Source organism: Peromyscus maniculatus, chromosome 7 (assembly GCF_049852395.1).
Source record: "Peromyscus maniculatus bairdii isolate BWxNUB_F1_BW_parent chromosome 7, HU_Pman_BW_mat_3.1, whole genome shotgun sequence".
In the NCBI taxonomy this organism is placed as follows: domain Eukaryota; kingdom Metazoa; phylum Chordata; class Mammalia; order Rodentia; family Cricetidae; genus Peromyscus; species Peromyscus maniculatus.
In genome coordinates this window covers 69,398,781-69,425,640 of record NC_134858.1, presented here as the reverse complement: position 1 = coordinate 69,425,640, position 26,860 = coordinate 69,398,781, and the positions used below count along the sequence as shown (strand labels likewise).

General features: G+C 44.8%; 1 protein-coding gene across 12 annotated transcripts in view; it reads left to right on the top strand.

Moving 5' to 3' along the window:
• Tcf12 (transcription factor 12) overlaps positions 1–10,587 on the top strand; it is a 289,912-nt gene extending 279,325 nt beyond the window's left edge. For 10 of the 12 annotated variants that reach the window (XM_076576641.1, XM_076576639.1, XM_076576642.1 and 7 more), the window contains 3 exons: positions 122–354; positions 4,309–4,462; positions 8,261–10,587. In XM_076576641.1, the coding sequence (XP_076432756.1) occupies positions 122–354; positions 4,309–4,451 (376 nt within the window). In that variant the 3' untranslated portion in view covers positions 4,452–4,462; positions 8,261–10,587. The remainder of the gene's footprint in view (positions 1–121; positions 355–4,308; positions 4,463–8,260) is intronic. The other 2 variants (XM_076576640.1, XM_042281234.2) reach the window with 1 other exon arrangement.
• The last annotated feature ends 16,273 nt before the right edge of the window (positions 10,588–26,860 follow it).

Sequence of the window (26,860 nt, the reverse complement as noted above, 5' to 3'; positions counted from 1 at the left end):
ACAGCTGCTGCTCTTGTCTAGTAGGAGTTACACTTTGCCTTTTTACCTGCATACTTTATCATCTGGCACAGTCAGCAGATCTGTAGGGAAGCTCATAGACACTCTTTCTACTGTTTTCCAGCAGTACCAATGAAGATGAGGATCTGAATCCAGAGCAGAAAATTGAAAGGGAGAAGGAAAGGCGGATGGCTAACAATGCCAGAGAGCGCCTGCGAGTGCGGGATATTAATGAGGCATTCAAGGAGCTTGGCCGAATGTGTCAGCTTCATTTGAAGAGTGAAAAACCTCAGACAAAACTCCTCATTCTTCATCAGGCTGTGGCAGTCATCCTTAGTCTAGAGCAGCAAGTCAGAGGTAAGTCAGTCCAGCAGAGACAGACAGTCAGACATTTGTTAACTGTGCTTTGCTTAGGCAAGTTGTCTGAAAATTCTCTGAATACTGCTGTCTGTGCCATCAGGATCCGGCTCTCCCTGTACTTCCTAGACTCCCTATCTGCAGACTGAGAGCTTCCCACAAACCTATAGAGACCAGTCTTATGAAATGGGGCAGAGAACAAACAGCATCAGCCTACTGGTGGGCTTGGAGCACATTTGCTCCTGTGGGCTCAGTGTCTGTCTCTCACTGTTGAATTTATCTGTCTAGACCTGCACTCCTCTCTGAACCACGTTGTATTCCTTCCTCAGTGTAGGTTTCCTCACATGCTTTACCCTGGGGCATCTACAAATACAGCTCCTCCCTGTCTTTAGCACACTGGTGTCCTTTACACCCATGTCAGATCTCAGGGCTGCTTTATTGATCTCTATTAGAAATGCCATAAACTTGTAAGACACACCCATGTGTCACATGTGTGTCTGGTTTGAAAGGGTTCACACTTGATTGAGGCAACTATTCCTTTTTCATGAAGTCTGATGAGATCCCCAAAAGCTTTAAAACTTCATTTGTTTAGTGTGTATTTGTCACAGCAGCTCTTCTGTGCTGAGCAGTTATCAAATGGTGGACACTTCTGCCCTGGGGGTTCCACCATCTAGTTGTCTTTCAGCAGTCACCTGTATAGTCCATCAGTTGCTAATGCTTTATCTACAACCTTTTTGCAAGGATTTAATAAACGTGGCTCTGAACCACATGTGCTTGTGAGCAGCTCTCTCTCCATCCTGTTTGTGCTGGATTATCTAAATGTTTGTGTTGGGTTTTAAATAGAGTAGAGTAGACAAGTGCTTGAAAACCATAATCCCTCGGAATCACTGAAGAGGACAGCTCAGGGAATCACTGGTACAAACTTTCATAAAAACTGATAGTAGCTGAAAATTCTTCATCTCTATGTCCCTCTGATATGTTTGATGTGTATGAATGGTGCATAGTCACCCTGTTCCTAAAACCAGGTATGTGCTCATCTTGTTCAAAACCCTAGAAGTGTGTGTAGAGGATAAATGTTCATGACACCAGATCTTGAAGAATTATAGCCTCCTGTGAAACACACAAAGGCTGGTTGTTGCTCATGTGATGGTAATGGGAACATTGTTCTTTCCTTAGCCAGCCATTCTCATATTCATTCATTACACCACCCTTAGTTTTTTTTGTTTTTTGTTTTTTTATGTGCATTGGTGTAAAGATGTCAGATCTCCTGGAACTAGAGTTACAGACAGTTGTGAGCTGTCATGTAGGTGCTGGGAATTGAACCTGGGTCCCCTGGAAGAGCAGCCAGTGCTTTTAACTGCTGAGCCATCTCTCCAGCCTTGCCTGCCCACCCCTACCCCCACCCTCCCAGTTCTTGAACTGTAATGAACACTCGGCCCCACTCTGAAGGCACCAGGGCACCGGTGTGAGGAAGTCCCAGATACATTCTCCCTTCCCTTTTCAGCCATGATACTTTAATTCTGATTTCACCAGCAGTTTACTGTTAAAGCTGCCTTCTCTCTGTGTGGAAGTCTTGAGTGATCAGCAAAACTGCCAGGATTTACTCTGTTCAGCACCTTTTCATTCCCACATGCATTAGAGCTGAAAGAAAGAGTTGTTCTTTTAAAACTTTTGAGAGTGGAAATACCTAGTTCAAATCTAAGCCATTAAAAGGAGAAATGTTTCATTATTTGAAAAAAGTTAGAAACCCTACCTTTCACAAGTAGACCTTGTTCGTTTGTAACCTGTGACTCTACAGCAGTCCTCTGCAGACACTTAGACCAGAAACACGTCGGAGAGAACATCCAGGCTTGTCCATCTACCTGTTAACTACCTCATACTATCCAGTTATGAAGACAGTTTTGACTTTTTCATGGGTTCTGAGCTGTCTGTGGGATTCTTTACTGATGGATGAACTTAAGATACACTGACCTGCACCTGTGTTAGGGATTGCTTTAATCTCAGGAAGGCCTTTTCTTCCATTTTCAGACTAAAAGGCTGAAGTCCAGAGCCTTTGTCTTAACAGCTCCTTTTCAAGACTCCTTGGAAAGCATTCAGATGCCCTTCACCCAGTATCTCACCAGCTGTCGGTGCCTGTGCTGGTCCTTAGCAGTGTCTTCTAAGCTTGATGATGTCGTCATGGCCTGTACTGTGGCTCCAGCATTTGAGACATTTGATAATATGTTCATTTAAGAAGGCTTGGTATACTTGCAGTCCTGAGCCCGGCAGTTTCTGTAAAGACATACTTTGTTTACCTGGCTTAGTAGGCCTAGTCTGGCCCCTTTTGGTTTACAGTGGTACTCCAGACTATAACTGACCAACCCCAACCTGAAGTCTCCTAGGGCAGACAGACCTAGGGCTGGTAGTCATCCTTCATTTTTCTCTTCCCCCTCCCACTTCCCCGCATGATGCCACTTAGGAGGCAGAGGCATGCAGATCTCTGAGTTTGAGGCTAACCTGGTCTACATAGTGAGTTTTATAACAGCTAGGGCTACATAGTGAGACCCTGTCTCAAAAAAACAAACATACAAAAAAGTTGTCATTTCTATGAATGTTTTACTCATTACAGTTTAGTTTGAAATGATCCCTTTGTATCCATTAAGGCATTTTGAATCAGTCTATAAACAGATGTATATGGCACTTGGCCCCCTATAGCATATGCTTATAACAGAAACAAAAAATTAAGTAAGAAACTGTCATAAGCAAGATACCTATGCTTACTTTTCCATTTCTTGTTTTTTAAAGATGTAATTACGTGGTTCATGTATATGCATTTAAATATGCACACCAGAAGAGGGCATCAGATCACATGACTCTACAGTTATAGACAGTTTTGTGCCACCCTGTGGGTCCTGAGGTTTGAACTCAGGGCCTCAAGAAGACCACCCAGTGCTTTTAACTGCTGAGCTGTCTCTGCAGCCCCCACCTTTCTATTTCTTATGGTAGCCCCTATTCTTTTCACTTCTGAGAGACACCTGCATCCCTCATCATATCTTGTCATCTTGGCTGTCTTCTATAAAAAGTTTTAGCACTGTCTTTGCTGTACCATAGCCACAACAAGAACTCTGTCATCTTATTCTGTGTATATATCAGGGTAGGGAAGGAAGGAATGCCATGGTCATCTGTCTCCTTTGCATTCATGTGTTCCCTACAAAGGAATAGTTTTCTGAACAGGTAAATGTGAGGTGCAGCACAGATGTCTTCCCAGGTGGAAAGAGGGTATCAACCTTCATATCAATTCAGTGTACCCTATCATAGCACAACCCATAAGAAGAACTTGATTGACAAATAATGGCACTTGCCAAGATTTATTTAAAGATTATCATGTTGATTTCAAGCAGACTAAACCCTAGAAGACTAAATAATAATCAAAAAATAAAATACAGGGCTGGAGAGATGGCTCAGAGGTTAAGAGCACTGCTTGCTCTTCCAAAGGTCCTGAGTTCAATTCCCAGCAACCACATTATGGCTCACAACCATCTGTAATGAGATCTGGTGCCCTCTTCTGGCCTGCAGGGATATGTGCAGATAGAACATTTGTATACATAATAAATAAATAAATCTTTAAAATAAATAAAATAAAATACAAAGTGGTCACTAAGAATTCTGGCATCTCATTTAATACTGAAGGTTTAGTTCCAGCATATCATGGCTGCCTCTGTAAATTAGGAGATTTAATATCAAAATGAAATTACAGAGATTGATCACCCTCACAGAAAGAACAACAGCTGTTTGTTCAGCTTAAGACCCAACAGGCTTTATTCTTGGCAGGAAGATAACCACAAGTTAAAGGCTGGCCTGGGTAACAGACCAGTCAGGCCTGAAGATCCAATCTCTGTGCCATTTGCCCAAGCCCTGTCCCCAGCCCCTCCTTCCACCTTCTTACAAACTGATATCAATTCTCTCCTGCTATAGAGAGGAACCTCAACCCCAAAGCAGCCTGCCTTAAGAGAAGAGAAGAAGAAAAGGTCTCTGCTGCGTCAGCAGAGCCACCAACCACGCTGCCAGGAACCCATCCTGGGCTTAGTGAAACTACCAACCCTATGGGTCATCTGTAAACATCAGCCAGGTACGTACGGGTCTGGAAAGGAAGTACAAGGGGATCACTTCATTTTAAAGTGGTTAGAACTGTGGAGCGGTTCTCTGGCAAGCGCTGGTGATTGTAAAGGTCACATAATTTGGAATACAGTGATCTGTGTGTGCCTTGCTGTTGTGTCATCAAAACCAGTATCATTTTAGACCAAATTACTGTTCAGATCATTTGAATAGCCTGTGGCTCATAACGAAATGCCAGATCTTCTGAGTCAGCACGTGTGCTTTTCCCAAGAAGACAGTGTCACAGTGACTCCTTTCTCAGACTGTCTCTGCTCCTACCCGTACTTCACATTCTGCTATTCACAAGCACTGGGCCGCACTGTGGAGCAGTCTTCCGAGTCTTGGCTCCCCTGCAGGATAGTTCCTGCACTTTTCACTTGGCTCAGTGATACAGTGTAAAATGCAGTTTCTGTGCCACTGTAGTCGTGAATGTAACACTCTCTAGAACCACTGATGGATGGATGTGAAGATGTTAGGTGATATACCCAGAGTAGCCCTCTTTCTGGTGGGTGTTATTTATTGAAGGCTCAGTTGCAAAGTTAGTATTTTAGAAGCTGATCAGTGTAAACTATAGTTAAATATTTTTAACAGTAGCATTTTAGCTAGTAGCATGGGTTAAGAGTAGAACTGATAACTTCATTTTGGGGGTTTTGGTTTTTTGATACAGGACCTTACTATGTAACCCTCACTGGCCTAGAACTCACTCTGTAGACCAGGCTGCCTTGAACTCACAGAGATATGCCTGCCTCTACCTCCCAAGTTCTGGGATTGAGGGCATATGCTGCCACTTCCAGCCATAACTTCATTCTTATAACCTGCCTTCAGTACTGTATAGTTACTTTCTTAAGTTCTTTAACAGATCTGAAATAGTAGAGACAAATGGATGGGAACAGTGTAAGCAAGTGTTACAACTCTGTGGGGAAAGGTATCCTGACTGCTCAGGAATCAGGCTATAACCTTGAGATGCTAAGATAACTCTGGCAGCTGGAGCTGGTGAATGTAAAGGTCACATGATTTGGAATACAGTGATCTGTATTGGAACAGTGAGACAGCTCAGCTCTGGAGGGAAAGGTATCTTGACTGTTCGGGGAGTCAGGCTATACCTGGAGTTGGGGTGCTGTGGGGGATGGTCTCCCCACAGGCGATAGCAATCCTAGAGAGCCACTATAGCTGAACTTGGCTCAGCTCCTTCTTAAGGGGGCTTCCCAGCAGAGCTCTGCTTCTTTGGCCCAAGATGTTGCTTCTTTTGCTTCACTGTGCTAGAAAGGAAACTCCTACAGAAATGTAGCAGTCACCTCTTGCTCCATCTTGCCCAGCCCCCTAAGGGATGTCTTAACACAGTTCTTCTCTGCACTGGTGAATGAAGAGCTTCACACCCAAGACTTTTGAGAACGAGATTTTTTGGGGAAGGAGGAGTCCGGGAGAGTGGCTGCCTCTACCAGGGTGGGAAAGAACAGCCTACAACTGACCAGGCAAGGTGGCAAGGTGGTTTATATAGGGTTCCTTAGGGCCGGAGTTTCTCCAGGGAGAATAGTTTCTCTTTAGGGATTGGTTAGTTTTTCCTGCTCAGGGAAAGAGATGACACTGATCTCAGAGCCAAACTGTTTTTCATTCACTGACTTTTTTTTAGCTTTTTGGCTCTAATTCTAAGGCCAGGGCATATTTCTTTCACTGGCTCTGATTCTAAGGACAAAGTGTTTCTTTGGCACTGGTTTTAGAGTCAGGGCATGTTTCTTTGGTTCTGGGTTCAGGGATAAAGTGTTTCTTTCACTGGTTCTGGGCTCCAGGATCAGGGTGGGTTCCTTTAGCTGGCCCTTTTCCCCTACAATCAGGAACAATATCAAATGTAGTTTCCTTTGGTTAGCTTTGATAGAATAGTAAGTAAGTAAACTGCTCTTTCAGTGTTGGGTTTGGTTTATGTCACTACTACTTGGATCAAATTAGATTGCAGTTGAAAATGCATATGAAGAAAAAAGAAGAAAGGAACTGATCTGTTTCATAAATAAATGGTGTCTTCAGATAAAAACATGCCATTGTTTCTCGGTGCAGAGGTGACTTTATAGTTGCTAGGTCTAGAAGGGCAGTAATAAGAAGTAACTTCATACAAAGCTCCAGTCCTGGGTCTCCTCCAGCCTATGAAAAGGACATTTACACTGGACTCGGAGCCTGTCTTGTTCCCTCTCTGCTATTGTTGGTCTCTCTGTTTACTTCCTGATCTCTCCCTGTTTTGCTTTCTGCTGCTTTGGACTCTCTAGCCTGATCTTTCTCTATACTGTGGAACTACTCTCACTGAGGAGTCCCTGAGAGGCTCAGTGGTTATGCGTGCTTGCCATAGTGCTTGCAAGCCTGCAACTTTTGTTCAATCCCCAGAATCTACATGGTGGAAAGAGAGAAGCAGCTCCTGCCAGTTGACCTTAGAGCACATAGGCAGTCAGTGGCAAAAGTGCTTCTGTGCGTATACTAGTAGTAGTAATAATTTAGGAAATAGACCAGATATATCCAGCAGTTTGCCACCAATGTAAAACCAGATAGCTTGTAACAGAGTATCACTGTTATCAAACAGTATTGTCTATCATCTAATAAGGAAATGAAAGTGTAATTCTTTCTAAACTGTTCCATTATAAGTGATTTTAATAGTTTTCAGTGTTACTAATACATATATTGTATTGGGAACAAATACATGTATAAAATTAGAACTATTAAAGTAATTTCTTAAATTTTTTAGACAAATATTTAGTGAGGACCTACCGTGGACCAGCAACTGAGGCTTCAGAACTTTCTATTTAAAAGAAATGAGTATAAACAATCAACCCAACATGGTGGGCTGGGGGCAGCAATGAAGGAGTGCTGTGATCACAGTGCTGAACAGTCAGTAGGTAGAAGCTGAGGTCAGGTATTGCCAACTTACCTGTTCCCAAAATGGAGTTGGCATAATTGGCCAGTTCTACTATTGTATAAGCTCTTAATCACAAGCTCTCCTGTACACACACATCAGGTAAAACTCTTGCAATCACAAACTAGTTTCTTTCTTTGGAAGCTTCGCTTTCTATAATTCCAGCTTCTTATAGCCAACAGTAGTCCATAAACAATTTGTAATGAAGGCTGGGTGTTGTGGCACATCCTTTAATCCCAATACTAGGAGGCAGAGGCAGGTGGATCTCTGTAAGTTCTAAGCTAGCCTGATGTTTTATAGCAAATAATTCCAAGCCATGTCTCCAGAAAACACGGGCTATTTTTATATTTATTAAATTTATATTATTAAATTGCATTCCATCCTGCCCAGGAAGACACTTGCTCTGTCTAGTGTATCTACTCCATATACACTGCTTGCCTGCTACTCACTAAGTAGCCATTTTGGTCATCTGATCCACTGTCATAAGTACTTGTTGAAGCAGTCCTTACCGTACTTAATAATGGCCCCAAAGCACAAACTATATTGTTAGGAGTGTTCTATTTTATTGTTTATTATTGCCTGTATTTTACTATACCTAACTTGTAAACTTTATCCTGAGCATTTATGTATAGGAAAAATACTATAGTGCAAGTAAGATTCAGTACTTTGCATAGTTTCAGGCATCCGGTGAGGATATTGGGCCATAGCTCCTTCCCATGAGGAGGGACTTGTGATAACCTTACAAGAAAGAGACTCTTGTGTAAGTCACTTGGACTAACGTAGTGCAAACCTAGATATAATGACCAGTAACTGGGATTTGGGGGGTGGTGTTATTTTTAATAACTGTATGCTAACTGTATTCCTCTCTCCCTGCCACAGTTCCAGTGTCATCAGTAGGCTAGATAGAAGGTGACCTCTCCTCATAAAGACTTGGACAACTCAGATTATCTGAAGACACAAACCTGACAGAAAGGAGAAGAAAAACAAAACACTTGAAGCAAGAAACTCAAATGTAATCCTATGATCAAAGCAAGTGGTCAGCACTTCATCAGAAGTGAGGACAGGAAGCTCATGGAGAACGTCGGCCGTGAGGTGTTTGCAGCACATCATTCTGCTGTGAGCAATGTGTCGCTTCTGCACAATCAGAGACTGTCTCATCTCTCCACTCAGCGTGGAAGTTGCCTTGTGCCTAAACTGAATTGACAAATGCATTGTAACTACAAATTTTATTTATTGTTATGGAACTGTGAGGTCTACATATAAAGGGAAAAGTTCATGTGGGAAGCTGATCTACACTCAGCTGATGCCAGCATTGTCCAAGCTGTTCACAAAGCAGTGGCAACCATTGCCCTTAGCATTCCCGGCATACCTGTTAGTGTCTTAAAAAGGAAGGGAGTCCTTTGTTGCCCTCTCCGACCTTCGCCATATGAATAGTGTTTTCCATGAAATAGGAAAATATTACTTGGTATAGCATTTCTCTCTTGTTTTTCCACTCGTTTTTATTTTCTCTCGGTGGGTGTGATATTTGATCTGAGTCTGCACAGTTTGTGGTCACAGTCCAGAGCCCTCCTTGCAGCCCTGTGCTTTGTCCGTGTCCGCGCAGTGACAAGCAGACACCATCTGTGACCATAGCCTAGCTGAGATTTTGAAAGGGGAAATATTGTCCCCTGGATTTACCCCCAAATAAACATTGCTTTATTTCTAATAATCACTAAGACTTTTCAGGCTTCTAGGTTTCATAGTAAAGCTATAATAGCAAAAAGTGTAACTTACAAGGAAGAGTCTACTTTTTAGAAATTGCTTTGTTTTCCAAGCAGTAAGTACTACATAATATAGTACTTGTAAAGTGTTAGCTGTAAGTAAGCACAAAATGCATTCAATACAATACAAAGATGACTTTTCAGGCCATGATCATGGTGAGTGTAACAAAACCCCGTAGTCACCGGGACAGGCGGTGTAATGAATGCACACAACCACTCTGAGGCTAATTACCTATGGAATCCAAGAGCAGTGGTCACATGTCCTTATCCTAGCCTTTACTTCTCTGTCCTTTGGGTGGCTGGTCAGTGGGGGAAGGGCAGGAGGGTGATGTAATCACCTGCAAACCACCTGCCTCTGCCCCAGGAGCCAGATCAGCGCTGAGCTAGCGGTCCTGTCAGTCCATCTCAGCATTATGAATTAAAGCACCCTCTGTCTCTAATCCTTCAGAGTTGTATTTAAGACACAGTAATCACTTAACTTCCATGAAATCTGTCTTCCACCACAGCAGCCCTGGGAGAGAAAAATATGCTGAACACAATGGTCTTGGCTAAGTAACTCCTTAGAGCCAGTATCAGTGGCCGTCTGCACACAGAAGAAAAATCCCAAGTCCTTCTGTAACTTAGAGACTCCGGAGAATTTGAAAGAACAAAAACTATTACAACAGCACTTCAGATCCTCCATCAGGACTATTTCTAACGAGTCAGTCTTTGGTGAATTTAGTGGACTTAATTTGTATACTTTAATTTGCATATGTTCTCCAGTTCCATCAGACTCTATCTGTGGCCTTGTTCTTCATTTCAGTGTTAATCGGCTAAAACAGAAGTTGTTGCTTATGATGTGTGAGTGAACATAAGCCACTGCCTGGCCTTTTTTCTTCAGAGCTTGTTGTCTTTTTCGCTATATTAGACTTTGCAGTATGCCCAGAAGCTTTCCTTCATAAAATAGAAAGAAAAAAACATTTGGCTTATTTTTCACTGTAGCTAGTCTTTTATACAATAATCTTGTAAGAAAATTTCTTGAATTCTAAATATTACTCTTTCTAGATTTTTGAAATCAAAAATTTTCAGTAAAAAGTTTCTTACTTTATTTTATTATATTAGGTAGTCAAAGAAAATGTAGGGTTATTTACCATAACCTGTTCATTAATATCAGAAATTTACAATAGCCTTTTAAGAGCATAGTAGATTCTAGCGTACCGTGTAGTTCCTATGGAGTATTGTGAGAGCAGTTGTTGGAGATGAGCTGCTTTTCATCTTGTTCTCCAGTTTCCATTGTTGGTTTATTGCAGCTTTGTATCCTGTGTCAAATTCAAGGTATTATTGATAAACCTTTTCAACCAGCAGCAAGAAGTTCAAATTTTTTTTCTGTCACTGTAACAGAAAACACAGTATGTATATAACATTTATGTAGCAATAAATGTGCCATCCTTTTTTTAACATAGTAAACTAGTGAGTTTTTTACACTCCTGTTTCCCACAGAATAATGTATTTTGTTTTCTCTACCTCCTTCCCCCAGTAAGGCTCCAACAGCTTTTCCTGTCTTCACTAACTGTGACCTTGCGGGACAGATGGGGCTGGGAGAGCTAAGAGGGCACCTCAACCCCAGTTCTCCTCTTGCCCTGCTGTGCTGGCTTCTTCAGTCTTCCTGAAGGGGGAACAAACAGAAGTCCGCAGCAGCAAAGAAAACCTCCTCTTGCGGATGGAGAGAAGAATGAAGGCGATGGGAAAGGACTTCCGATGAGGGGTTTTAAATTAACAGCTCTTAAAGCACCTTCACAATTTTTTGCTGTCTCCTCTCACCTACAACCAAAAATAAATAAGCAATTGAACCTGCCATCATAGGGGGGTGGCAATATTATGAAAAACTCTTTTATCCATTTTTAACACCACATCCATGTATGCATGTATACATGCATGCATTGAATTTGTGTGAAGACTTCATGGGAAGCCTGAGATAGGGACCATCTGGAGGTCCTTTGCATGAAGAAGGCAGACTGAGTCCTCGGGACCCTGACAAACCCTTCTTTTGGTGGATTTTGAGCTTTGGTGTTGATGTGAGACCCAACAGATCATTTTACTTCTTGTGTGATTTGATAAATATAAACTTAATAGTTTGGTTTTATACAAAATGATAAACTTAAAAAAAACTCCATGCAGGAAGAAAATATCTGGTGTCAGAAGTGATTCAGAGATCTAGAGAGCCAGTCACCTTATCTCATTAACAGGTTCATAAGAATGAGCCCAGGAAAATCCTGTGTCTGGTCAAGACTTAAAACTTTTCCTACAGAAACCCTACCTGCCTTCAATTCTTTTCCCTCTGTACAACTTCTAAGGGCTTCAACTCAGTAGTTTCATTTCTTTATGTATTTCCACTAATTTCTCTCTAGTTAATGAATTCTTTTTTTTTCTTCCTTAGAAACTCATTTTAAACAGACATTACATAAGCGGTGGATGTACTCGAGCGTGTGTGTGTGTATGTGTGTGTGTGTGTGTGTGTGTGTGTGTGTGTTTAGCTAAAGAGTGTTAGTTTTGGCATCAGTCAGTTGATTCAAACCCAAGCTCAACATCTAATTAATTCCATTTCCTTGTCTGGAAAATGGAGATCTGTACAAGAATTATGTAAGTATTGAATGAAACAATGTATGGAAAGCTCTACCTTGGTTCCTATCACTTAGTAAGTACTCAATAAATTATGGATATTTTTAAAATAAATAGTATTTTAACCAGTTCCTGGGTGATTCCTCCTCAGCCACACTGTGGAAAGTAACTTTTAACCCCAGGAGATAGCAAGCTGTGTCTGTGGGAGCCAGAACTCACTTTGTAGACCAGGCTGGCCAGATCTACCTGCCTCTGCCTCTAGAGTGCTGGAATTAAAGGCTTGGACCACTAGCCGGGCAGTGTGGTGAATGCCTTTAATCTCAAGCACTTAGATGGTAGAGGCAGGTTGATCTCTGTGAGTTCGAGGCCCACCTGGTCTACTGTTCTACAAAGTAAGTTCCAGGATTGCTAGGGCTACACGCAGAGAAACCCTGTCTCAAAAAATGTAAAAAAAAAAAAAAAAAAAAAACAGGTGTGCTGCTGCTACACCAGTTACAGATTTTTTTTTTTTTTTTAAACCTTCGCATTCCACTAGAATGAACCTGTGGGCTTTGCCCAGTACCATTGTGGGTGGGTAGTGCTGCCAGTGTGGGTTCCAGGAAACAGATACCAGGAGCAAGTTCCGAGTCTTACAGGACTTATTGGAAGGAGAGAGACATTACAGCTAGTGACATCGCTAACAGCAGCTTCCCAAAATGTAACCTTAAACGGAGGCCTAGACGTTAAACACTGTGGCTTCCAACAGCTCCTGTACAATTAGCAGAACAAAACCAAGGCCTTCTGAAGTCATTGAGAAGGAAGTGAAGGTTAGCGGTGCTTTTCCTTTGCGCTCTCCGCAGCTGGTTGACCTGCGCTTCAGAAGAATGAGACCTGTGCGTCCAAGGGCTCTGGTGAGTAAATCTAGGTACAACCAAAACCCCGCGGGTGCTGTGCATGGTGTTCTGGAGTCCTTCACAGGACTTGATGATCCTCTCTGCCCAGTAGAGAGTGGATGTCTTTAGGGGCCACCTGTGCAAAGCCTATTATTTCCTCGCCTGGGTGTTTCCCTGTGAGTGCCCTCAGCCCTACAGTTCTGCTGGACTCTTGAGCACAGTCATCGCAAAGTCCACTCTAATCTACGAGGTGTTCATAAGGGCTCAGTCACAAGCAGCAGCACCACACGAAACAGGCGTGATGGTGCGTGCCTGAGGAGGCAGAAGAAGCAGGAGGATCCCACGTTCAAGGTCATCTTCAGTTTGAGGCCAGCTTAGCGTATATGACACCCTATCTCAAAAGAAGTTGGTCACAAAATGAAACACAAATGTGTTTCTGTCTACTAACAGTTACGGAGGACGGAGTTCCCACAGCAGCTACAAATTACTGCCTAGGGTATATGGCCAAAAACTGAAAGACATTGAAGAGGCACAAGAAAATACCATGTTTGATGTTTGAGAAAACTAATATTGTTAGCACATACTACTCAAAGCAAGCTATAGGATTAATGCAATCGATCCCTGTCAAAATTCCAAAGATATTTTCCAGAAATTAAAAAAAAAAAAACCTTAAAAATTGAATGGAGCCATGAAAGATTCTACATAACCAAAGCAGTCATGAGCTGGTGAGATGGTTTAGTGGTTAAGTTTCCAGCCTGACGAGCTGAGTTCAGGCCCCAGGCCCCGCGTGGCAGAACTAAACCATTCAAGCTGTCCTCTCATTTGTACGAGCACCAATTATAAAATGTTAACATGTAATACTGTAGGGGGCTTGTCTGTTTGTCTTTTGCGTTGGGGTTTCTCTGTGAAACAGTCCTGGCTGTCCAGGAATTCACTCTGTAGACCAGGCTGGCTTCAAATTCACAGAGATCTACCTGCCTCTGCCCCGAGTGCTAGGGTTAAAGGCGTGTGCCACCACAGCCCAGCTAGTAACTATGTTTTTAAACAGTTTTCCTATGCTTTGTAATGTAATTTTAAAATGTAATGTAGTCTATGGAATACAAAAGGTCCCTGACAACCAGAGTGATTGATCTTAAACACAACCAATGTGGAACCATCACAAAATAACTCAAAATGTACCACAAAACCATAGTAGTGAAAACAGAATGTTATGACAAACACATAGACCCTAATCTCAAAAATAATGAAAGGGTCTGGAGAGATGGCTCAGTGGTTAAGTATTGACTGTTCTTCTAGAGGACCCAAATTTGATTACCAGCACTCACAGGGCAACTCACAATCGTCTAACTCCAATTCTAGGGGATCTGATGCCCTCTTCTGGCCTTCTTGGGCACTGCACTCATGGTATATAGATACACATGCAGGCAAAACACCCATGCACACAAAATGAAAAACTTAAAAAAAATAACAATAAAGAATGCCAGCCAGGCATGGTAGTTGTGCCTCTATCAGTTACATTGCTGGGGAGACTGAGACAGGATTGGCAAGTTTTATTTGGGTGTGTGTTTGTGTTGGAATGTGTACTTGGGTACAGGTGTCCCTGGGGAACAGAGGTAATGGATCCACTGGGGTTGGAGTTAGAGGCAATTGTAAACTCCAACATGGGTGCTGGAAACCAACCTGGAGTCCTTTGAGGAGCAGGAAATGCTCTTAACCACTGAGCCATCTCTAGCCTGAGACTCGTCTCTTTGTTTCGTTGTTGTTTTGACACCTTAAACTATATAGCCTTGGCTAGCCTGGAACTCACTGTGTAGACCAGGCTGGCCTCCAACTCATGGAGATCCTCCTGCTTCTGCCTCTCAACTGCTGAGAATAAGTGTGCACTAGCACAACTAGTGGGCCCCATTTTCAAAACAAAAAGCTCAGCAATCGAATGCAAGCTTAGCATGTTCAAGGCTGGGGGGGGCACGGGGGGAGAAGAACTATTCTGTCATAAGATCTCACAATCCCGTTCCTGGATATTCATCTAAAGAAAATGAAATTTGTGCATGAAAGAGACATCTGCATACCATACCTGTGCCCATGTTAGCACTGTTTACAACAGCCAAGAGGTGCAAAACCTAAATGTCCAACAAATGAATAAAGGAAATGTGTCACATAGACTCAGCAGAGCACTTGGCTTAACAAAGGAGAAGTTATCCAAAAACCTATAATATGCAGTCTAGAAAAGCCAAACTCGAAAGCAAATATAGGATGGTGAAATAATGATTAGCAGGGTGGGAGAGCTATTAGCCAGAGGGTCCAGAATTTCAGATGAGAGTAATAAGCTCAAGGGGCCTACTAATATGTAACATGCTAAGGGCTGGAGAGACAGCTCAGCAGTTAAGGGCACTGGCTGCTCTTCCAGAGGACCTGAGTTCAGTGCCGAACAACCACATGGTGGCTCACAACGAACTATAATGAGATCTGGTGCCCTCTTCTGGACTGTAGGCACACATAGAAGCAGAACACTATACATAACAAATCTTTAAAAACAATATATAACATGCTAAATAGCTAATAGCAGTGTGTCATGTTATTTATTAGCATGTAAAGAAATGGGCTTCAGGGGCTGGTGTGATGCCTGACAAGAGAGCTTGCCTACTGATGAGTTCAAACCTGGAACCCACACCTTGTCCTCTTAGAGTTAGCAGGTGTGCTCTGGTGCTTCTCCATACCCCAAAAGTTATTTTTTTAATTTAAAAACAAGTTTCAAGCCGGGCGGTGGTGGCGCACGCCTTTAATCCCAGCACTCGGGTAGCAGAGGCAGGTGGATCTCTGTGAGTTCGAGGTCAGCCTGGTCTACAGAGCTAGTTTCAGGACAGCCAGGGTTACATGGAGAAACCCTGTCTTGAAAAACCATAAATAGTAAATAAGTTTCATTGTGACATTCTCATACATATATATCATCATACTGTTCTCACCGCCCACTGCTCTCCCTGACCTCAGCCTCCAAAACCCACCATTCTTTCATGTTTCCAGTACCTTCTCTTGTTCCCTCTCACCCTTCCTTTAGCCCTCTTCCTGCCTTCTCATGGTCTGCTTTTTACCCTCACGACCCTACACACACCACCACCACCACCACCACCACCACCACCCCCACACACACATACATCTAGACTCAAGAGAAAACTCCAATTTGTGTTTCTGTCTCTGGCTTATTTTGCTTGACAAGATCTCCAGCTCTATCCATTTTTTTTTTCTGCAAGTGTTGCAATTTTTCTCTTTTTCAGAGCTGAATAAAATTCCATTATGTGTATCTAATACATGATCTTTATCACATATGTATGTACTACATGGTCTTTATCAGTTCAGATGCTTTGTTGCTGTCATTGCATTTGACATGGGGTCTCATAACCTAGGCTGGCCTAGAACATGCTATGTAGTCAAGGCTAGCCTTGGAGTCTTGGTTCTCCTGCCCCAGCCTCCCCAGTGCTGAGATTACAAGCATCTCCTCCCTCTTAACTTTTCATTTATCTGTTTTTGTTGTTGGTTTTGTTTTGTTTCATTTTGTTTTTTTTGGGGGGGGCTTTCTGGGGTTTTTGTTTTTGTTTTGGGGGAGTTGGTTTTTCTAGATAGGGTTTCTCTGTGTAGCCCTGGCTGTACTGGAACTAGCTCTGTAGAACAGGCTGGCTGAAACTCAGAAATCCACCTGCCTCTGCCTCCTGTGTGTGCTGGAATTAAAGGCGTGCACCACCACCTCATTCATCTGTTGTTAGTTTAGACATCTAATCTAGTTCTTAGTTATTGTGTATAGTGCAGCAATGAACAGAAATACATATCTCTGTGGTATGGCATATGGATTTCTAGGTATTCTCACTATAAAAAGTAAGCAGATTGGCTAGAGAGATGGCTCAGCAGTTAAGAGCACTGGCTGCTCTTCCAGAGGTCCTTACCTTAGTTCAGTTCCCAGCACCCACATGGTGGCTCACAACCATCTGTAATGAGATCTTGTGTCCTCTTCTGACCTGCCGGCATACATGCAGACCAAACACTGTATACATAATAAATAAATAGATCTTTTTAAAAAAATCAAGATAATAGTTTAAAAAAAAAAAAAGCACATGGGCTGGGCAACAGTAGCACACACCTTTAATACCAGCACTTGGGAGGCAGAGGCAGGTGGATCTCTGAGTTCCAGGCCAGCCTGGGCTACAGAGCGTGTTCCAGGACAGGCTCCAAAGCTACACAGAGAAACCCAGTCTCACAAAAGAAAAACAAAAAATAAATAAGCATATGAAATAATATGCTAGTGTAGCACAAATTCTAATTGGTCTTAAAATAATAAAAACCGGAGTCAGACATAGGAGTAAATGCTGGAAGATCAGAAAGATGAAGGAGCAGGCCACAGCCACCTCTCACCTCACCACCTCCTCGGCCTGAAGGGGCCCAGCTCCTGTCCCCACTCTACATTATCACTTCTCTGCCCAGCCACATCACATCCTGTTTCCTCCTCCCAAGTGCTGGGATTAAAGGTGTGTGCCACCATTGCCTGGCCTCTGTGGTTAACTAGGGCCAGCTCCACACTGATCTCCAGGCAAGCTTTATTTGTTAGAGCACAAACAAAATATCACCACATGCTAATTAGTTCAATTGAGTCATTCTATGATATATGAATATTTCAAAGCATTATGTTATATGTAATAATTATGTACCAATTTAACTTGTCAATTAAAATGCTTAAACATCTTTATGCTGATGCTGGATCTGGCTCCTACCAGTCTTAAACCAGCCTGGTTTCCTGCAGTCGGTACCTTTCAGTTCTTAGATTTCTGACTTCCTCATAGTTGAGAAACAGACGTGTGTTTCCCTCCAGAGGCAAAAGCCACTTTCGAGTCTCCGGAGATTTAACCTGGAGATCCCCCAAGTAATAGCAAGACTCTCAGGAAGCTTTAACCAGACCGTTCCCCTGCTCTCAAGGCAGTTCTGTGTGTTCATTCATCGCTGGCCTTTGCAGCCATGGTCCTTGTTGGACTAATGTGACAGCCCTGGAGAAGACTGGTGGCAGGGCCTCTTGGCCTACAGGAAGGATCTCCTGGTTCTGGCCAACTCTCATGATGTTTTGTCCCTCATCTTCCTAGTACTCCTATTGATCGCCCTCACGGATGGTGCTTCTGGCAGCCCAGTTCATGAAGGTGCACTCCCCCCCCCCCCCCCATCTCCAGGGCCTTGGACATCGGATAGCTCTGCCTTGTGGGGCCCACCTTGCCACAGAGTAGCCATGAAAAGCAGGTTCCCCAGAGGCTCATTCCCTACCCCGCCCCTAGCCCGGTTCTCTCAACTCCTCTTGTCAGGCTAGGTGCCCTGCCCCTTGGCCTCCATCCAAGCCTCCAGGCCATCTTGCCTTGTCCTCATTAAAGCCTGAAAGGAGCTGGTGTGCTTTCCGACTCTGAGCAGCAGGGTATTGATCAACACTGATAGCAGGAGTAGCTTGATCCTCCCCGAACTGCAGAGATTAATTAGCTTGATTCCCAAACATAATTCTTAATTAGGCACAAGAAGAAAGGGAAAAGCACAAAGGGACTATTCTTCCCCCAAGGACTGCTGACCTTCTGTCCAGGGCGAAGAGGGAGGAGCAGGAAGTGGGAGGCAGAAGCAGGTAAACATGTACTGGCACCTCAACGCTTCCTGCTGGGTCCAAACCTGTGCGGTTCATGTGGACATGTACGCTTCTCGTTTGGTCCCCCTGATGCCCAGAGAGGCCAAATCAAGGCCCGAGTTCCCCCTGATGCCCAGAGAGGCCCAATCAAGGTCCGAGTTCCCCCTGATGCCCAGAGAGGCCCAATCAAGGCCTGAGCTTTGAAGTTCCTGCGCTAGGCTGTGCATGTCTGTTGGGAACACAGCTGTACTGGCTTTCGGTAGAAAAGCTGGGTGGGAGAGGTCAGTGTCCTGAAACTTGGCTCGAAACACCAAAGGAATGCTTTCTGCAGCCAGGAAGCAGGTTACCTTGTATTCCTGACATTTTCTAGAACTTTTGAGCCATGGCCCCACGAGTTCTGTACTGACAGTGGCGAGGGCAACTGAGTTAGGCTGTGGTTTTAGCAAATGTGAGAAATACCCACCAGCCTGCCTGACCCTGAGCTTCAGGATAGGGTTAGAATTATTGAGGAGGCGCACAGGCACAGAGTAGGTTCCTGAAGCATAGTAGGGCTTCCAATCCTCCCCACTAAAGGAGGCAAGCCAAGGAAGCAGCTTGTCAGAAAATGAGTTACAGGCGGTTCATTCACCAGCACACAGGTAAGGAAAATGTGTGTGAGGGATGTTGACCCAGGATTTCTGAAATCAAGTCACATGATGAGCACAGGCGAACTGTAAGGAGCGCAGGCAATGTGACCTGGGGAAGACAGAGGACTTGGCTGCCAGACCAGAGTCAGAGTGGGCTGCCTGGAAGAACTGCCAACCTGAGTCCTGCGTGACGTTCTCTTCAGGAAGCAGTTAGGAGGCAGTGGCTTATGGATGTGTTAAGGACCACTGGAAGTCCTTGACGTGGGTGGGAAGTCAGACCACAGTGCCCTGCCCCATGACCAAACACCACTCATACCCCCACTAAAACATGTCTCCCATCCAGCTCTTTTAAGCCTCTGCAGGACATTCTGATCCAAACAACCAGTTATAGGCCAGCTACTGAGGCAGTGTGGACCCTGACCAGCTGGACACTTGATGCGTTCAGAAACCATTAGAAGTGACTGCGGGGCTGTTTTTCTACAAGGTCTTGTCTTGTACAGGTATGTATCGACGTCTGAAGACCTCTTGGTAGGATGTGTGGCACTCATGTGTGGTGTGGTGTCAGGAGCCCATAGGAGAGGTCTAAATGAAACTGGACTGGCTGTTGTCCCTTGTTAAGCTGGGTGGGAGTCATTATACACTGCTTTGGAAAATACGTGAGATGTTCTTTATAGTAAGTGGTGGAGGGACGAGCTTAAACAGGAAAGCTCTGCGCTCATCCTGACTTTGTCCTGCAGGGGATAAGACCCTGGGTTCTGCTCAGCCAGATCAATAAGCCTGTGAGGAGACAGATACCTACATGGGGAGCAGCTCAAACCGCAGTTGCCGAGGAACCAGCCTGTAGCATGGAGACCTCATGGCAGGAGACAGGAGCATAGCACAAGTGGCATAGGGACATCAGTCTGGGAAGGGCCACCGGGCCAGGAGAGGGGCCGCAGCACAGGGTATCACTACTGTAGACGGGATACAGGGGCTAATCTCTCCCCCTCAGTGGGGACCTGCTCCATGATTAGCTATGCCTGAAGGAAGAAGATCGCCTAGTGTGCTCCTAAAAATAGCAGATGACCCAGCCAGAGCCGTACCCAATTGTCACTCAGGACAAAGAAATGACAGGTACCGTGAGCCCCAGAGTTCCCTCTGGTCTCTCCAAGGCTGAGGTTGAGGACAAGGTCAGCATCCACCTAAACCTCCAGCTTTCTGCAGAGGAAGGGCTGTGTCCAGGGAGCCACAGGCCTGTGGGAAGACCATGGGATGACATGTCCAGATCCGCCCAGGGAGGCAGAGAGGCTGCCAACCCACAGCATGTGGGAGAGTGCTTTCTGCAAGGACCTGGATGATGTTAGGAGCTTGGGGGCCTGGGAAGGCCAAATGTTTAATATTTGGAAAAGAGGCTGTCTAAACAAAGCAATTAGGAGGCTCCTTTGTAGTGCTGTGAAAGAGATGGATTGGCTCTTCCAACATCAAAGGGCGGCTGACACAATGGGGACTCGCCAGGCCAAGGCCTCTGGTGGAGGAGGGGATCCCTGCCCCCGACAGGGCAGGCCACAGAGTGCTTTGAAGCCCCCCAATAAAACTTGTTTCCAATCACTTAACACACGTCCTAAAACTTCCCGCAGAGGGAGGTTATCATTCCCTAAAGCCACTTTTCAAAAAGAACATTTGCCACCAAAACAGAGACCCACTTGGGGTTCACCCTTCACTGTTTGCAGTGGGAGATACAGAGTGTGGACTGTCCCCTTCTTCAGGGGGACTGACTGAGAGGAGCCCGCCCCCCACCCCCACCCATGAATAGCTGAGTTAGCAAACTGGGGGAGTTCTGCTTACTGGCTGAGTGACCGGACAAGTCAGTGAGTGACTGAGTACAGCCAGCCTTGCTTGTAAAATGGAAATAGAAGGTGGGGGATCAGCAGCAAGATGGCCCTTGGGTTAAGGCCTCTGATGGTGTGAGTTCAACCCCACATATGCCACCGTGTGTGTGTGTGTGTGTGTGTGTGTGTGTGTGTGTGTGTGTCTGTCTGTCTGTGTCTGTCTGTCTGTGTCTGTGTCTCTGTGTGTATGCACATGCAGCTACACGCACACACTGTACTAAAAAGAAAACATTTTTCATGGAAATGGCAGTCCCTCATCACATGGGTGAGCAGTGTAAGTCCAGTGGTTCTGGGTGAGGGGTAGTCACAGAAAAGGAATTGGAAGGAAGATCATGTGGATGGGTTCTGGTGGGCCCAAGAACCGAGACAGATGCTGCAGGGAGCCTGTCCCAGAACTCAGGCTGGCCTGGAATCTGCTGTATTCGATGACCCTCTGATGCAGCCACCTACAGACCCTGCAGTCCAGGCCAGCCTGTGCAAATGCAGGTTGACATTACAGAGTCACTCAAAGTCAAAATTTTTACTTCTCAAGCCTACACTTTGAAGAGGTTACAGGTAAAATGAGATGATCTTGGCATTTCCTGGTGCAGCATTCTAGAAAAAGAGAAGTACATGGGAGCCAGGCATGGTAGCCCAGGCTGCACAGTGGTGGCACTGAAGAGGCTGAGGCAGAAGGCTCTTCAGTTAGGGCTAGCCTGGACTAGCTTTCCAAAGGGAGGTTTATTTCAAAAACAAAACAAAGAGAACACATGGTAGGTGAAATAAAAATATTAGGACACCGATATTAACTATGAAAATAAATGGTGATGCATCTCATGGTCACTGGCAGCCTGAGCCAGCAACCTCCTCTTCCTTAGTCCTCTTCACCCCTCTCTTAGAGCCTGCCAGAGAAACAAAAGCAGCAGGCTGGAATGCACAGATTCGTTTCAAGGAGCTGGCTCTTACCGTCTTGAGGGTTGGCACGTCCAAAGTCTTTATGGGCTATGCTGGCTCTCTGGAGGACAGGGATAAGCTGAAGCTATCACATCACACAGACTCAGGCTTCTATCTTGCTTGCAGGAAGCGGGTCAGGATTTATTCTATCCAGGCCTTCAACTGATCAGATCAGGCCTACCTACATGGAAAAGCAATCTGCTTTACTCCAAGGCCATCACCATCCCATAATGTACCCCAGAAACATCCAGAGCATCATTTGACCACGGAGCTCTGCTAAGTTGACGTTAACCACTCTCTTCCTGCCTATACTCAGCACAGCAACCAGGAAAATACTATTCAAATGAACGACTGGCAACGGGCTGATACTGTAGTTCAGCTGGCAGAGTGCTTGCCTAGCAAACCAGAAGCCCTAGCTCCCATCCCCAACACCACATAAAACCAGGTGTGGGGGCTGGAGAGGTGGCTCAGAGGTGAAGAGCACTGGCTGCTCTTCCAGAGGTCCTGAGTTCAATTCCCAGCAACCACATGGTGGCTCACAACCATCAATAGTAGGATCTGGTGCCCTCTTCTGGTGTGCATGAAGACATACATGCAGGTTGAACACTGTGTACATAATAAATAAAACAACAACAACAAAACAGGTGTGGTGGTACACACCTCTAATCCCATCACTCAGGAAGTAGAGGCAGGGGCATCTGAAATGAAAGGTCATCCCTAGTTACAGTTACAATTGAATGCAAAGCCAGCCCGGGTTCCTGGGCTCCTGAGCCCATGTCTTACACATGGGCTGTGAGTATGAAAGCTGTCACCTGTCACTACAGAGTGGGAAGTGTGCCCGGTACAACCTGTTCCACAAGAGAAGGTTGACCATGTGGGTAGGGTCTGGCCATCTTGCCCCACTGCAGAGTACCTTGACGCTTGTCCCTTGCTGGACAAGGGAACTAAACAGCAGTTAGTTCTTCCAGGCAGGAGCACTCACACTTGTAATTGGAAAGTCTGTCAGGAGTTTGTCATCTGTGAACTGGGAATGATGGGAATGGTGGAAATCACCCAGTAAGGGCTAACATCAGGAGAGAGGCCACCCAGAAAACTTGTCAAACTCTTGGCATGCGCCATTCATAAACTCTGGCCCAAATAGCACATAGCTATTAATACTTGTGCTTCCGTGTCCAATGACAAACCCAGGTCCCCGGGAGAGGGCTCAACATGGGCCAGCTTGGCCCTTGTAGGCCCCGGTTTCTCCCTACAGCCCCTCTGGAAGGAGAAAGTCTGCAGACCCAGGGCCAGAGCCCATCAAAGGTTAGAACTGAAGTGGCAGAGTAAGGAGCAACAGAGAACTCTGGGCTGACCAGGACTCCAGGACTGAATTCCAGATTCAGGTTTTGGGTATTTGTGTTTTGCCCACTGGCTGCGGGATCCTGGACATGCGCCTTCACTTCTCTGGGCTTCAGTTCCCACCCATGTAAACTGTAAAGAGGTAGAGAAAGGTAGATTCGGGCCTTAGGAGAGGAGCCACCGACCGGGCTTCTCCCTCTGTCCTCCCCTTCCTGCTGACTTGGCGGCTCTTTTCTCAAAGCGGAGCCGCCCCGCACTTATCAAAGGCCGGCACTGTTAGAGACTTTTCCGTGTGTGTATTTAGTAGGCAATATTTGTCCTGCTGGTCTTTGCCCTGGGCCTCCTACGCTTTGGTTCTTTTGTTTTCTCTCGTTTCTCCTCGGCCCTGATGGTTCTCATCTGGGGGCTGTCTTCAGCTGCGGAAAGGGCCACGTTTGTTTTCATTAAAAACAAGACCACCGAGTGGGCTCCTAGATGGGGCTGAGAGGCAGAGGCGAAGATCTGTGGGCTCCTTCCCGTCTGACTTTTGGTTTTAGATGAAGACCCTAGCGTGGCTCTGCGGGTCCCTAGCCACGGGAGGGGAGGAGCCTGGGAGTCCAGGGTGGGGGTGGGGGTCTCGAGCAGCGGTTCCTGTCCACCCCAGGCCAGGAAGTGCTTTCCATAGCTGGGCCAGGAGGGACTGAAGCATGGTTTTGGATTTGTTTTGCCGGTGCGATTTCTTCCTAGACAGGCTTCTTCTAGACCTAAGTTGGGTACTGCCTGGTGTCTTCAGCAGATCCCAGATGCCCAGCCTGCTGCCACCAGGGTGTCCCGGGTCGCCTCCTCCCCTGGCCTGCTGATCCCTACTGTCTTTTCTCACGGTCAGCCCGCGGCTCCGGGGCGCCCCCTGCTGTCGGGAACTGCAGACTTTGACCTTAGCTGTCCCATTCACAGGCAAATTTGGTGGTAAAACATCAACCAGAAAGAACTTTTTCTAAGGAGATATTGATGGAGTGCCTGGCTACCATGTACGAAGCCCTGAGCCCCACTTCCCGCACCGCATGCACTAGTGTGGTGGCAGATGCCTCTGATCCTGGCATCCAGGAGGTAGAGGCAGAAGAGTCAGAAGTTCAAGGTCATCTTCATCTATGTAACCAGTTCGAGATCAACTTTGACCATTTGAGACCCTGTCTTCATGGAACCCAGACTGGGTATAGGGAAGAAAGTGGAACTCCATTCTGGCCAAGTTACCAGTCCCAGGAATGCAGGACCCAATGCCTGCCTCTTGCAAGGGCACCTCGATGGTTGCCAGGCACCTGACCACATATTTCTCTCAGGCCCAGACTCTGGGACACCTTGCCCTCATCAAGAGGAGTCAAGCACCTTATGAAAAGACCCACTGGATCCAGCCTTTGTTTCCAGTGGAGACCAAACCCCACACTTTCTCCCTTAGGAACCAAATCTGACTGCCTACCTTTCATGGGTAGAATCCATTCCCCAGCTTGATGAGTCTAGACTGGCCTGTCTGTCCCAGAGGATAGCCTTAGAGCTCCAAGCCAGAGTCCCTCACAGAGCAGACTTGCCATGCGGCCTCATGGCACAGTTCCCAGGCCCACAGCGTAATTCACTACTGGACTGCCTGCCTGCCTTTAAAATCAGAAGGAAGAAAAACAATTTGGGGGTGGGAATGTGATTTGATATACAATGTTATACTTTAATGCTAACACTCATAAAATAGAATTCTAATTACTCTAATGGGGAAGGGACCCAGGGAAGTTCTAACACGGCCCTGATGGAGCCGTCTTCTGGGCAGCCACTGAGCTGCCTTGATCCTTGCAGCTGGCCTACACTGCTTGGGAAAGATCCCTGAGACATGGCGATGGTCAGGGGTAGCAGGATCTTAACAGTTCCTATTAATAAAATCAAACCAGGTATTGTGGTGAATGCTGGAAGATCAGAGAAGCAGAACAAGCCACAGCCACCTCACCTCACCAGTTTCTCAGCTGATCCTGTTTCCTCAGACTGGAAGCCTCTGAGTCCTCATCCCAATGGATCTCAGCTGAACTGCTGCTCCAAAGCCTGAAAGGTCATCTAGGAAAACTGACTAGTTCCTGGTCCTCATGCCTTATATACCTTTCTGCTTTCTGCCCTCACTTTCTGGGATTAAAGGTGTGCGTCACCATACCTGGCTGTTTCCAATGTGACCTTGAACTCACAGAGATCCAGGCAGATTTCTGCCTCTGGAATGCTAGGATTAAAGGCATGAGTGACACCATTTTCTTTTTCTTTTTTTTCTTTTTCTTTCTTTTTTTTTTTTTTTTCGAGACAGGCTTTCTCTGTGTAGCTTTGCATCTCTCCTGGAGCTCACTTGGTAGCCCAGGCTGGCCTCGAACTCACAGAGATCCACCTGGCTCTGCCTCCCGAGTGCTGGGATTAAAGGCGTGCGCCACCAATGCCTGGCAGAGTGCCACCATTTTCTAGCCTCTGTATCTAGTGGCTGTTCTGTTCTCTGGCCCTATATAAGTTTATTAGGGTGCACAATATTTTGGGGAACACAATACCACCACATTTCCCCTTTTTTTGTCTAAAATTTTTAAAAAGGCTTATAACTAATATAAGAAAAACTATCCAATAAGTATATACAATATATACAGTCAAGAATTACATTAATGATGTCTAGTCCATTAACATTTGACAGATTCAGATTAAAAACTCCATTTTATATATATTAACAATGTCCAGTCCATTAACATTTGACAAATTGAGACAAAAAATTTTCATTACTTATCCTATGTAAAACAAGTAGAACATTTTTAAAAGTAGATTCAATAATTGACCTTTTTATCTTATATCCATATTCTTTCTTTTTTCTTTTCATAATAAATTCAGTAATCTACCTTTTTCTCATTTTTATATCTTCTCCTTTTTCTTTTTAAAGTAGATTCAATGATCTACCCATTTATCCTATTTATTCATCCTTTTCCTCAGAGTAGATCCAATGATCTACCTCATGTCTATATTCTCTTTTTCTTTTTTTTAAAAACAAAAACTCTGAATCTAATCTCTTTGTTCAGCCTTTTTCCTGACCATTAACAATTAACAACTTATAACCAACCATCATAAACAATGACAATATCCATAACTCATTAAACGACCCAAAAACCATCCACCCTACCTCTTGGGAATGTGAGCATCATTTTCTTAAAAATTACTTCCTGCTTTCTGGGGTTGAAGACACCTTTAGGGAATCCTGAAAAGAAAATTTTGGGGTTAACTGTCAAGTCCTGTATCATGTGTCTAGTCGCTGCCTAATGAGAAAGTTCAGGGCTTGTTTCAAGTCCTTGTTCAAGTAGTCTGTCAGGCGGGATCATCTCAGCTAGCCATCTCGAAATTGTCCGGAGTAGTTTATAGTCTAAAATCGATCTTTTGGTGTTGTTAATCAGCTTAATGGCTTTATCACAGTCCATGTGGAAGGAATCATCTTTGTGGGGTCCTGTCATCCTTTTGAAGATTTCAAAATTGCTGTTAGGCGTGGTGGTCATGGTTCTCTGAAGAATTTTTTTTTCTTCCTTTCTTTCTTCCTTTCTTTCTTTCTTTCTTTCTTTCTTTCTTTCTTTCTTTCTTTCTTTCTTTTCTTTTCTTTTCTTTCTTTCCTCTCTTTCTTTCTTTCTTTTTTTTTTTTTGGTGTGTGTTTGTGTGTCCTCTGTGGTTTGGAGCAATCACAGTCTGATAAATGTCTGTCTCTCAGAGCTATGAACGTTCTTCCCTAGAAGAGAAAATTTTCACAGCAACTTCTCCCTACCATTTGTCTTGCCAAACTTTTCCAAACTGACCTTTTCCGATGTATTTTGGAACACGATGGTCCTG